The sequence below is a fragment of the Mytilus edulis genome, chromosome 1 (genome assembly GCF_963676685.1).
Source record: "Mytilus edulis chromosome 1, xbMytEdul2.2, whole genome shotgun sequence".
Classification (NCBI taxonomy): Eukaryota; Metazoa; Mollusca; class Bivalvia; order Mytilida; family Mytilidae; genus Mytilus; species Mytilus edulis.
In genome coordinates, this window is record NC_092344.1 from 8,828,449 (window position 1) to 8,843,017 (window position 14,569).

The window sequence follows — 14,569 nt, forward strand, 5'->3', positions numbered from 1 at the left end:
ACCATACGACCACCTGGGTATATACATAATGTACACAGCCATGTATCACTATCATTGCTGGTGATCCGATGGATAAATCTGTTGTAGAGTTGTCACTGACTCAGACGTACTTATATATATAAATATATGTCACGATATCTCAGCCCATCATATAGTCACATTACTTACTTACTTACTTCCCTTGTACGCCATTGGCGTGTAGGGCAGTATATTGTCACAAAGTTATAAAGTTTGTTACCCCGATTTTGTTTTTTGTCCATGGAATTATGAGTTTGAACAGCGGTATACTACTGTTGCCTTTATTAGTCATTGATAAATTGATAAATGTAATGGAAAATATCCCCTCAAATTATGTTTATCATATCCAACTCACTGATTGAATACGTGTCGTTCAAACCAGTAAAAATAAGCAAGACTAACTATTAAACGCACATTGCCCTGAACGTAACATTTTACGATTGTTTTCGTAAACGAAGGGATGCCAAACCTAGCTGTTGGCTTGTTGGTCTCATTTTCTGAAATCAAAATAACTTATGCTAGCATTGATAGTTTTTAGAGCAACTGTCATGCTATTAAAGTACGGATAAGAATTATGAGAAATGTCAGATGCTGTGGAAATGGAAATCCACACGAAGCCTAAATAGTAGATGATAACGTCTCAGGCTAAGAAGGTGAAGCAAAAAAGTTTATTCCTAACATCATCCATAAAGACGAAGTCTCATCAGTTGTAGTATTACTTTGAGATCCCTCCCAAAGAGATGGTCGAACTGAATAAATTTGTCAATGGCATTGGTCGATGCTTGCGAAGCAGATGAGACCTCACTTTACTCTACCAAAAAAGAACCAACCTCTTTTCTCCCAAAGCTGCAGAATGGTTTCATCTTTAACATCATCTTCCCAGTTTTATACAAAGAATTGAAGTATCCCTGTCTTCTAGCAAAAGAAATACGCATAGAAAGTTGACATATTCCTTGAAAAGATTCTCTAATTGATACAGAGAAAAATTGATAAAATAGCAAAGACCAATGTTTATGAAATAAACACGCATATCATCAGTAACTGGAGCAGTGATAACTTATGTATACGTAGCTATACAAACAACACGGATAATAAAGTGGCAGTAAGAACTAATATCGTTGCTACTGTGAAGTCCGGGAAGGGGTAGGGGTTTACTTCCTATATATTTTTAGTGGTACGAGTGTCTTTTTAATGCCCTTCTGGTTAGAACAGGGTCCCTTTTTCATGTCCTGCTGGTTAGAACAGTGTCGCTTTTTCTTGCCCTGCTGGTGAGAACAGGTCTTTTTTCAAACAAAGTATTTGTCTAGAACAGGATCACTTATTTGACTATTTAAGATGCAGTCCAGAACCCAGGTCTAGAACAGCATATATTTTATACGGTCTAGAACAGGGTATAAATTTTTGGGCGTGTCTAGAACAGGGTAAGTTTTTCAATATTTCTGTTTAGAATAGGGTGTTTTTCAATGTTTTCAGGTTAGAACAGGGTATGGTTTGGCAAGTGATGTCGGCACAATACTAGGAATCAGGGATTGGTTGGTGAATACTCTGTATACATAAATCATTATCCAAGGTATCTACGTTGATTCATTAATGTACTTTTAACACATTTCCCCAAAGTAACAAGCCTACACACAGTGTTCGTCGTTATGGATAAGGAATACAACATGAGTGCTATTCAGAATGTTGTTGACGTATAAAAAAAATCTATTCTAGAGATTTGTATTAGTAAGTAAAAGTGAAATAGCAACCGGCGTTTTCTGAAAGAGTACGTGTTAAGTGCGCATCCTTTGGTCAAACGATTTTTTTTTTATCATTTGAATGGCAAGTACGTTCTTCCTCTCATATGATCAATAACAAAGTTCATGTCCTTCCTTATTGAATTCATCTTAATATAAATTGACTATGTTTAGCGTTTACACTTTAAACGTCTATGTTCCAGACCATATGAATATTTGGACCGTATGCGTACGGTCTGGACTGTATATGTACTATTTCAAAATACGCATACGACCGGACTGTACGCGAACGTCCTGCTTAATTTAAAGAAGTTGGTCAAGTTTATTAAATACAAATGTATATTACAAATCAACATTTCTGAAATCTCGAATAAATGTAAAGAGTTCAATTGTAATTGAAATTTAAAAAAATCGGAATCCTCAATGCTCTCTAACTTTGTATTTGTTTTGGCTTTATAACTATTTTGATCTGAGCGGCACTGATGAGTCTTATGTAGAAGAAACGCGCGTCTAGAATATTAAATTATAATCATGGTACCTTTGATAACTTTTTAAATATTTCAATCATTTAAAAAATGGGGTAAATTTAATCTACTAATCTCCTGTTTCATAGCATGTCAGTAATACATAAAATTTACTAATGCTCACTGAAATTGAAGTTATCGGAAGTAAACATAATGTTGGAAGAAACATTTCCATAATATTTAGGAGCTTTACTACATTTGAAAAACCGTCAAAGATAATAAACAGAAATTATGAGAAAAAAAAAATACAACGAGAAAATATAATAGAAACGTGTCGAAAACTAATGAAAAGATAGCTTTGTTACTGGAAGACTACCAGTTGTTGATAGGATCTTCCCCGATCATTATGTAGGGTTGATAATATAATTGGTAAAACTTTTATTTCAATTGATTGAATGTTCACTAATTCACTTACAAACTAATATTTTGGAAATTTGGATCCTCAATGCTCTCCAACTTTTTAATTGTTTGGTTTTATAACTATTTTGATATGGGGTATACCGGGATGTGCTAAAATTATGGGTCATTATGGGAGATTTTATATAAAAATGCATTTACGTTTGATAACTGTATATTGATTTGGGGTATGATCTACATATCATTTATTAAAACGTAAGGTTAGCTGGTATATTTATGAATGATGAGTGATGATGAGTTAGTGCTTATATAAGCATGGGTCATATTTTTAATATTGTATATAAGTATAGGTCATTCTTTCTTAAATATTTATATAACTATAGGTACTGAATTTCAGTGAATGTTATATTAAAATGGGTACGTTTTTTGAGGCAAAAATGGCACACCCCTACCAAAAAATTATCGAAGTTAACCCCCCCCCCCCCCCCGTGGGTTGACAATGTTTTCTCGGGGAAGCAACCTGATCTATCACCTTCTCAGCTATGTGTTATTTATATAATGTTAACTATTTAAACAGTAATACCGAACTCCAAGGAAAGTTCAAAACGGAAAGTCCCTAACCAAATGACAAAATCATAAGCTCAAACATATTAACGAATAGATAGCAACTGTCATATTCCTTATAGGTATTTTCTTATGTAGAAAATGTTGGGTTGAACGTGGTGTTATAGCTTACTTAACCCATAACAGTCGCATACAATTCTGGTATATTGACAACAATATGTGAACAAAACACACAAACATAAACGGTGAAAAAGTCACAGGTAGGGGTACGTACAGCAGTAAGAATTTTGTTATAAACTTAATAACTATATTACCTAACAAATATGTCAACAAATGAAAACAAAGTATCATATAGTCAAAGCACACTAGCAAAAGCGAAAGATAAGAATACAACAATTCACTATAGCACAAGACAATGATGGGATGTACAAGTACCGAGCCACGTCAAATGTAATCAAAAGCTGCGCGCAAACGTAATGATTTTTGCGCGCAAATGTAGTGGTAATGCGCGCAAACGTAATGCACCGATGGATATAACCAAAAATAGACTGGTCAACGTAATGTTTATTGAAGCCACGAAGCACTTATGATTTGCCAAAATTTCATCCTTATTAAATGAAATGTTTTTTGAATGTGAAATTGCCTTAGAGCTTGTTTATTCCTGATTCTTTCACAAGACATTCAGCTGATGTGGATGTAAACGCAGTTCCTGTTTCATTTATTGCATCAAAATTGAGTTTTGGCGACCCGGTGTAAACTTTCTTTTTGTTGCTATCCTTGGAACTTTATACTTGTATAGTTGTAACAATCAATGCCTTGACGTTTACATTGACTTTTTCTGATTTAGTATAAGAGATTTCTCATCTTCATTCAGATTCTTTAGATGGATAATTTAAGCTTTGAGTATGTGTTATTTTCTGGAAGTTTTTGTCGTTATATTCTAAGTGTTTGTATACCAGATATTATTCGAGATGGCTTGTAAACTAAGATTTATTGGCAGCATTTACCACAGCTTTTTATTATTTAACACAAATTTAAATATGTACACATATAGATTCAACGATATATATTGTTCAACTAGATAGTTTTTGGTTACCTCTGGCAACCTACAGATAACTAGATAGATATATATAGATAGATAGATGTATGATCCTGGGATACAGCGATCAACTAACTTAGCTGTTGGATCCTGGGATACAGCGATCCACAAAATATACTTTTAATATCACTAAAATATAGACAACTGTAACTGTAGTTTATCACACGCAGCGAAGTTGCCAAACACATTTTTCACTTTTTAACGATCAAATGTTTCTATACAACCAACATCTAACTGACTACTGCAATTTTTGACATCACATGGCAAATCATCAATGGAGAAGAATTTTTCATACTGGAACTCTAACTACTCGTATATACATGTACCTGAAAATAAAAAGAACTAAAGAGCAGTACCCAAACAAAACTACATGGTTTAACTATATATAGTGGAGGGAGGGTGGGTATTTTCAAAATACTTCTCTCTGTAATTATACACGTCTGTTCACTTGCAGCTCAAAGTTAAAAAGAACGCTAACGTCAAATTGACGTCACCACTATACATCTTATCGACTACATATGAATTTATAAAGGAAAGCACTGCAACGGCCGAGATTAAAACTTTCCACTAGAATAACCGAATTTATGTATATTACATAAATTCTATTATTCGAGATGGCTTGTAAAACTAAGATTTATTGGCAGTATTGACCACAGTTTTTTATTATTAAACACAAATTTAAATATGTACACATATAGATTCAACGATATATATTGTTCAACTAGATAGATTCATAGATAACTAGATTCATAGATGTATAGATCATTTTTTGGTTACCTCTGGCAACCTACAGATAACTAGATAGATATATATAAATAGATAGATGTATGATCCTGGGATACAGCGATCAACTAACTTAGCTGTTGGATCCTAGGATACACCGATCCACAAAATGTACTTTTAATATCACTAAAATATAGACAACTGTAACTGTAGTTTATCACACGCAGCGAAGTTGCCAAATTGATTAGGTACGGTATATGTCAAACTCAACCGTACCGGATCAACCGCCACTAAAGTGGGGATGAAGCTGCGATAGGACTGTGGCCAATACGGTTTTAAAATTACTTAAGATATACACATACTAGTACCAAATGTATCTGGATATGTATAAGAACCAAAACAAATAAACATTTCAAGCGCACCTTGCAAATTATTCAGAAATATATCATTACCGAGGTCTGTCAAATGAACACCATCTTCCTTTAAAAAAGTACTATTAGGAAGAACATCTGGATACTTTATATAATGTCCCCCATTCTTTAACACGAATGATGCAATGGCACTATTTATCCTAATTCTGCATGCCATCATGCTATCCTGACTTATTGAATGACGCCAATTTGTTCTCGGTAAAATTTGAGACCAGACAATCGAACTATTGGGTAGATAACTTTGTACCTTCTCCAAGGTGGTCTTGATTTCATTCCTTAAAAACCCTAGTTTTGTCTTCCCCAAATCATTTCCAGTAATATGAAGGACAAGATATTTCGGCGCTTTTTCATATTTCATCAGTCTTTTTATTGTTGATTCCAAATCTTTTATACCCATGCCACCATACCCTTGCCACCAAATTTTAACTCCTATTCTATGGAGACCTAAATTAACACCACCTGTTCTACTTCTTGCATGTACAAATGCATTTCTTATCAAAGATGAGCCTACTATCCATACTGACACTTCTTGGCCTACAATTTAATACATGTATGTATTGACATGAATTATTCTAAATTGACCATCAAATTCAACGAAATTTATTCAAAATTTTGGTATTCGTATATAACTTTTGAAAGTATCAGAACTCCAACGACCCATTACTTTAATTTGCTCGTCAGAAAAACCAAGCATAGTTGCTGAAGTAGCACTACCGATTCTAAATGAGTGCGTCCCATACTTTGATTGATCAAAACCAATATACCCCAGGGCTTGTTTTAGAATTCCTGAAAACTGATATCGAGTCATCGGAGAGCCATCAAAGTGGCAATATAATTGACCACTAATTCGAGGTCGAATCTTTAAATATTCTTGCAGTAATTTTACCGGACAAATTCCAACATCTGATTGTCGGGCCACAAAAATTGATTCCCTCGACCTAGCTGGTCTGTTTTTGAAGACGCCAAGTATATTTTTATATTATGATTAGTAACCTCCACATTTTCAATTTTAATGGCATGATTAGACCCTTCCCTGCCACATGCAGTTGTCATTTCACCAACTCGCAGAAATGCAAAAAAATACATTGAAAAAGCACTAGAAAATAAGACAGCTTCATATCTGGAGCTACAAAATGCGGGCAAAATCTTTATAATATTTTTTAAAAGATCTAAAGTAATAGGTAATCTACTGTCAGGTCTCTTTAACTTTGACCTTGCCATTCCATCAATCATTTTCCTTACAACAAATAATTGAGACATATCTTCGTAATTATTAATCTTATTATAAAAACTGATAGCTGAGATATAACATTTCACCGTAGATGGAGCCATGTCCAAGCAAGACATGTATGCAATGAACTGAGAAAGGTGGTTCAATGGTATTGGAAAACTATGATCTAAATCAAAACTATCCCTAAATTTAGCCAAAGCATTTAAGGCTCGTTGATAAGCTTGAATTGTATTAGGAGCAAGCGAACTATTAATTAATCTGTTTGTTTCAGACTCAATATCAAATCTCTGAACTCTTCTGGGTTGTTTTCTGGAACCGACTCGGCCCCGGAATCTCTTCAACTGAAAACGAGAAATCGAGTCTGCAATTTCATTTTTACAACCATCAATATGTTGTGCTTTAAACTGAATATTTTGCTGCATTGTAAAAAGAACAAGCACTACAAACCATTAAAGTCTGAAATGGCCTATATCTGTACTCGACTGTACTGATTTTTACTCGACCAGTCTGAATTGGTCTGACTTTTACTTGACATTACTCGACCCCAGTCTGAACCATACTTGACTGTACTGAATCGTACTCGACCCTTATCTTTGCCGTTGAAAATAGTCTGAACTATTACTCGACCAGTCTGAAACAGTCTTAACCCATTCTTGACATGTACTTGACCTATTTTTCCAGTCTAAACCATACTTAACCAAAGGTCTGAACAATACTCGACCAGTCTGAACCATACTAGACCAAAAAAAATTCTACTTTTATAACTGTTAAAATAAATTTCTTTTTAACTGACATATATAACAACAGCCAACAAAATTTATAAACGATTTTAACCTTATAAAAGAAATATATCTCTGATTATATTTAGGATAAAAAAAAATATATTATATATAACTTATATAAAAAAAAGATAAAATTAAATAAATAAATAAAATTGTTTTTCTGATTAGTGGTGAAATATAAAGTATAGCCTCTGCTTGGGGGCAAACTCATAAATAAAATCACACCTGGTCAGAGGTATTAAATTCTAAATAACATTGATTCAAAATTGCAATCTCCTGTTTAAATTAAATAACAAGACCTTTCGAATATACATGTATGTACTAGATAAGTAATACACGAATTTAAGAAAATAGGGCTTTCTTTTTACCTGTAAAACACACATGTACTGAGGTAATTAGAACATATTAAAGTGCTTTATGTATGCCATGTTAATTTGACAAAAAAATACTTAAATCAATTGAAAAAAAATTTACTGTTACCTTGGAATACATTTCCTTTTTCAAAAAGGTTATCAAGGATTGCTATGGAAATTCTATTATAATGATTATATTAAATTCTTGGTTAAATAAAACAAAACAATTAAGCTCTCATTTTTTTTAAATTTATTAAGTTGTTTTATATACTATTTTATATATATCTTAATAAAAAAACATTCACTGCATTATTACCTGAACTCAACTGACACCATAAATATACTAGGCTTAAGTTAATGGTGAAGATAGTCCAGTTACCATAAAATACTTCCGAAATATTCATAAAATTTTGAATAATATTGAAAATATTAGTCAAAATTCATTTTTTTAGATTATTTGATCAGCTTGTTTTATTTATATTTTCAAAGTTGATGTATATTATTATGTAAGTGTTGATTAATATTGAGTTCAAGTTATATTATGATTGATTGTTGTGAAATTTTAATTTCTATACTATATTGAATACATTTTTAATTTCAAGTTGTTGTTCAAATTTCATTTTTATTTAAAAAATTCCTAAATTGATAAAATTCAGTTGATAGATACAAATAATAGGTCTAGTTTGGTTAAGACTTGGTCAAGTATGGTTCAGACTAGGTCGAGTATGGTTCAGACTAGGTCAAGTACGGTTCAGACTAGGTCGAGTACAGTTCAGACTCGTATAAAATGGTTTAGTACTGGTCAAGTACACATTCAGACTGTTAAGTATGGTTCAGACTACAGTCGAGTATTATCAAGTAAATCTCAGACGAATTCAGACTGGTCGAGTAAAAATCAGTACAGTCGAGTACAGATATAGGCCATTTCAGACTTTTAATGGTTTGTAGTGAAGGGGACGAATAAATGCCATCACACGCTTCGACTTGGCAGTTCTTTTATTGATAATGCTAACTAATGCCATATTGTCAATTCGAAATAAAATCTTTCGATTTTGGAAATTTGATGCCCATATAAACATAGCTAAAACAATTGGAACTAACTCTAAAAAAGTAATGTCCCTCATGATTGGCATATTTGACCATGCTTCCGGCCATTTATATTGTGCCCATTTACCATCAAAATATGCACCACAACCTAAATCAGAGTTACCACAGCTGTCAGTGTACAAATGCAACGTTTCATTTGTTATCTACGTGTTTTCTGATAGATAACAATCTCCGTTAAAATGTTCCAGAAAAATCAGCCAAATTTTTGCATCTTCTCTGAGATCATTATTTATTCTAATTGAATAAAAAGGCTTTTTATTTTTTATAGACCCTATGACATCATAAAACCTGCGAAGGAAAGCCCTAGACGAAGTAATCGCTCTTGAACAGAAAGCCATCAAACCCACTACTGATTCTAAGGCCTTGTGTGTAATCTTTTTATTCAACAAAATCGGTTCAAGTAAGGACTTTAGCTTTAACAATTTGTCTTGTGGTATTCTGACAACCATTTCAACAGTGTCAATGACCAATCCTAAAAATTTCAAAGATGTTACAGGTCCAACTGATTTTTCAGAAGCAATCGGAACACCTAGTTCCTCACAAATATCTGAAAAAGTGTCTAGCATCATTTGACATACAGGTGTATCCTCAGGGCCTCCAAATAAAAAATCATCCAAATAATGCACAAGTGATTTCACTTAACTCCGTTCAACTACTAACCAGTGAAAAAAGGTTGAAAACTTATTGAATAAATTACATGAAATTGAACATCACATAGCCATACTTTTATTTACAAAGAACTTTTCATCAAAATAAATCCCTAATAATTCAAAATCTGATGGGTGCACTGGCAGCAAACGAACAGCGGACTTTATGTCCCGTACCCCAATCAATGCAGACTTTCCGAGTGAGCTGACCATTTGTATAACTTCATCAAAAGATGCATATTGAACGGAACATTCATCGCGATCAATAAAATCGTTGACCCCGGAACCTTCCGGATATGATAAATGAGATATTAACCTCCAACCTTTCTCTTTTGGTACTAGACCGATAGGAGAAGTCGTAAGAGTAAAAATCGGCTTTTCTAAAAAGGGACCAGCCATCCGACCTACCCGCTTTTACCTCCTGATCTAACTTATCCAACGTTTCAACTTTATGACAATTTGCCGACTGTAAATTTTTGGAAATAAAAGAAATTCTCGGACCTGAATATTTCAAACGAAAGCCACATAAAAATCCTTCATATAATTCTTTTGCTACACCTGCATGCGGATATGCCCTCAGCTTTTTTCAAAACACCAATCTTAATAGGGGTTCTACCAAGTCGCCATAGTTCTGATATTTGGTCTAGATCTTGCTTGTGTGAACTGTGTGGCATTTCTTGGGGAAAATCTGACTCTTGACCCGGCGCTCCTTGGGCGAAATTGAAACTGGGGCCCTGCTCTATACTGAGCCCCGGGTGCCCAAAACTGAAACTGAGAGCCCTTGTTATATTGTGTATTACCAACATGTGGTCTCACATTTTCCAGTTGTCTTTGACAGTTTATAATTGGATGTGAACCATTACACCTTAAACACAAATGGCTATAAAAGCAAGGTCTTTTCCAACAGCTTCCTTCATAGTTATAACTATAGCATTTGTTCCCATGACCACTACTGTCTTGAATATTACTATTAGATACATTTAAGGACACATTTGAGATAGTTTTCACTGGTTGCATATATAACAACCAAAGCTCATTGTCTATATTACTCCATAAACTGGATGGTTCATGAGCTTTTCTTAGTCTATATTGCTCATCATAATTTTTCCAACCCATACCTTGGTTTCTTTGAGCCCCAAGGCGTATTGTGTGCATGTATTTTAACAGTTCCTTAAATCGGTTTACGTGCACAGCACAATAAATATAAATAAAAATGATGAAAGCATCTGTCCACTTTTCAATATTTGTAATTTTTGATTGTTGAGAAATGGGTTGTAAAATGAATTCCCCTTGAGCCCATGTCAACTTATGTTTGCCAGAACCCGTGTTGACTGAATTATTTAATAGACAAGCTAAATCTATGAATTCCCCTTTCAATATTTTTCCTTTAATTGACTGTGTTACATTTATGCCTAGATTCTCATGAACACTTTCAATTCTATTGGGTATTTGTACATAATCATTATTGGTCACATTACCTGTTTGTGACACAAATTGTGTGTTATCAACAGTTGACTGGAGGTCTATTGCTCGTCTTGGTTGCCATGGTATCATGTCCGGAATGTGGACGGAGTTGTCCTGATTGCTAGAAAATGTTGGCATCAACATTCTTGTCGTTGATACTGTTGCAGTTGTTGGTATGGCAGCGCCGTCATGTCCAGATGTATAGATAGCCTCAGGCCTTGTAACCGTCATAGATGATTGTACTGACGCCCGTGACGAAACTCCCTTCGACACCACCGGGGTCCTTCTTACTCCAACTCTCGCTGATGATGTACGCTTCCTGGTACCTCTTCTCAACATACTGAAACTCACAAATAGATTTATTTATTCATTTATTTTTATTAAATTTATTTATTTACTTATTTCAAATTTATTCGTTTTGTTTGTGTGTGTAACCAAAAGCTTTAATCAATGACAATATATCTTAAAGCTGTAGCCGTTCAAACGATGTATGTATCGTTTTTGTTGAATTGATACTATGTCGTATTCTACGAAGTAATTACTTCCGCACTGGGTGAATTATTCACCAAATATAAAGTCACAACAAAATTATCATTTCTTTAACTTAAGTCGTATTGTGATTAAATAATTTTTCTTTTATTTCATATTCGGCATCACGTGGCGGCCACGCCGTTTCGAAATTCAACAATTTCTATTTTACAATTTTTTTTTTTTTTTTATTAAAACAATTTTTTGTATTATCCATATATCTCTTTGCATATTATACATATATAAAATACCAACTTTAATATCCACTATAATAATCTACTTGATATTTTCAAAATACTTCTCTCTGTAATTATACACGTCTGTTCACTTGCAGCTCAAAGTTAAAAAGAACGCTAACGTCAAATTGACGTCACCACTATACATCTTATCGACTACATATGAATTTATAAAGGAAAGCACTGCAACGGCCGAGATTAAAACTTTTCACTAGAATAACCGAATTTATGTATATTACATAAATTCTATTGTTTGTGTAAAAATGTGTTTATAGGAATTATAATACTTATATAGAATATTATGAGTTTTGTAAATGATTTCCATCGATCAGTTATTAGTGGAGAATGTTCAGATCTTGTTAGAATAAAACAATTGGTTTGAAATTAATATTCTTTCAATAAAACTTCTAATGTTCATGTTTCGGTGCATTTGCGAAAACTTTTGGTAAAATTCGGAATATTTCATCTGGTTTTTTTTCCTAAAAAGTATGCAGATAGTTTTCTTATGTTTCTCTTCCTTTATCCATTTTATTTCACTTTCGTGTGTAAAAGAGGGACGAAAGATACCAGAGGGACCACAAACTCATAAATCGAAAATAAACTAACAGCGCCATGGCTAAAAATAAAAAAGGACAAACAGACAAACAATAGTACACACGACACAACATATAAAACTAAAGAATAAACAACACGAACCTCACCAAAAACTAGGGGTGATCTCAGGTGCTCCGGAAGGGTAAGCAGATCCTGCTCCATATGTGGCACCCGTCGTGTTGCGTATGAGATAACAATACTCATAGCTACTAGCAGTTTTGAAATGAATAAAAAGAGATCGAAAACGACATTTTTGTAAAGTTGATTTGAGTAGTCGCTCTTTTGCTATGGAAATTCATAGTGATGTTTAAAAATAGTTAACGAAGCCCAACAGTCTGATAATTCGAACAACTCTAAATGCACGATGGGCAGCCATATCATTTAATCTCGAATTCAGATATATTGATAATATTCTTTCCATTAATAATCCAAACGTTTATGTTTGAGTTCCCTAAATTTATCCTCGAGAACTAGAAATAAGAGAAACAACAGACACGGCTTCGTCTGTCTCATTTTTACACTTAAGGTAGATGGGGTGTCTAAATTATAATCCATAGAATCTTTTAATAATTTGCCAAAATGTAGTTCATATCCTGCTTGTTTAAAAACATTAATAAAAAGAATGGGTCACCGGACTTATTTTCACGCTACAGGTTGTTCAAAATTGTAAAGATTTTGTATAGATTATGCATGGAAAACCCATTTTTCCGCCATAAAACGCAAACCACACCATAGAATTTTGAGATAAAATATGAGAAGATAGCTTCAATATTATGCTTTCAGATAAGAAAAAGAAAAAATGGGGTCACCGGACTCGTTTTCTTGCTACATGTAAAAATGGGTAAATTCCTAACACATTCTATAGTAAAAGTAACACTATCTGGATTATCTGCCCTTGCATTTGAGTTGCTTCCCCTTATTTGACAAAGTTGGAAAAAAATTAATCAAACAACAGAATTCTTATTTTTGTAAAATACAATCATAAATATGATCAAACATGGCATTTTCTATATTAAAATGAAAATTCTTACACATGAATTACCTACTATTATAAAAATTTGCACATTTCATCAAAGATCTAGACCTTGTTTTCTAGTATTTCAAAATCCAAGATGGAGGAAGACACCCTATCTACCTTAAACCTCGAATTTGACATCAACTGTCATTACAGTGCCATAATCTATGACAATAGTTATCAAAGGTACTAGGCTTATTATATGATAAGAAACAATTTTAATATTGAAATCATAGATTCCCCCCCACCTTAGCAGCAATACACCAACTTCACCTGCTTATATGATATACATTTTCCAACTCATTCACGAGCTTGAAGCTGCTACTTTTAAATCACCAGTGTCTGAGTAGAAAGTTGATGAGCCAAGGTTATGTCAAAGAATTTATCGTTCGTTTCTTTTCAAAAAAAAATAATGGAAGACATTGTTGATAAATATTCCGTATCAAATACACAAATAATACATGATTGTCTTGAAGTATAGATCCTAGGTCCTGGCGACGTTTATCTTCTTAAGTACGTGTTATAGTGTTCTTTTTATTTGTCCTTGCGCAATCTTCACATTTACTGTTTAGTCCTTTTTTGGTAATATGTTTTAGGCGAGGCTCAGTTCTTGTACATCTTTCCGTTTTGAATTTCCCTTGTAGTATTTCTTTTAATTTTTCTTTTTAATAACTAATTTCCTGCTAACCATGGTCATTGTTTGCCTTGTTAATTCCCAAGATACTGTTCGAATAAATAAAAAAAAAACAGATTATACTGCTTCTTTATCAAAGATTCTTTGAAAGTCTTAAAAATCTTATCAACAGTCTTTGAATTTTTCGAAAAACTAAGGATTTTCTTACCCCAGGAGTAGATTACCTTAGCCGTATTTGGCACAACTTTTTGGAATTTTAGGTCCTCAATGCTCTTCAACTTTGTATTTATTTGGCTTTTTTAACTATTTTGATATGAGCGTCACTGATGAGTCTTATGTAGACGAAACGCGCGTCTGGCGTATAAAATTATAATCCTGGTACTTTTGATAACTATTTACAATGGCATTATTATATGCTAATGATTTTTTGTGAACTTTAATGTCCACCTTAAGGATAGTGTCAAAATGCATGAGTTTTTTTCTATGCCGAACAATAAAAAAATATTGATTTTGGATAAATAAGAGA

The 14,569-nt window shown here is 33.4% G+C and overlaps 1 protein-coding gene across 1 annotated transcript; it reads right to left on the minus strand.

The window, feature by feature from the left end:
* Nucleotides 1–10,184: 10,184 nt before the first annotated feature.
* LOC139506958 (uncharacterized) lies at nt 10,185–11,748 on the minus strand. Its single transcript, XM_071295590.1, has one exon. The coding sequence runs from the start codon at nt 11,373–11,375 to the stop codon at nt 10,185–10,187; it is 1,191 nt and encodes a 396-aa protein (XP_071151691.1). The 5' UTR covers nt 11,376–11,748.
* Between the last annotated feature and the right edge of the window lie 2,821 nt (nt 11,749–14,569).

Excerpts from the sequence above, each read along its gene's own strand:
- LOC139506958 (XM_071295590.1), bottom strand. The coding sequence starts at position 11,375 with ATGTTGAGAAGAGGTACCAGGAAGCGTACATCATCAGCGAGAGTTGGA.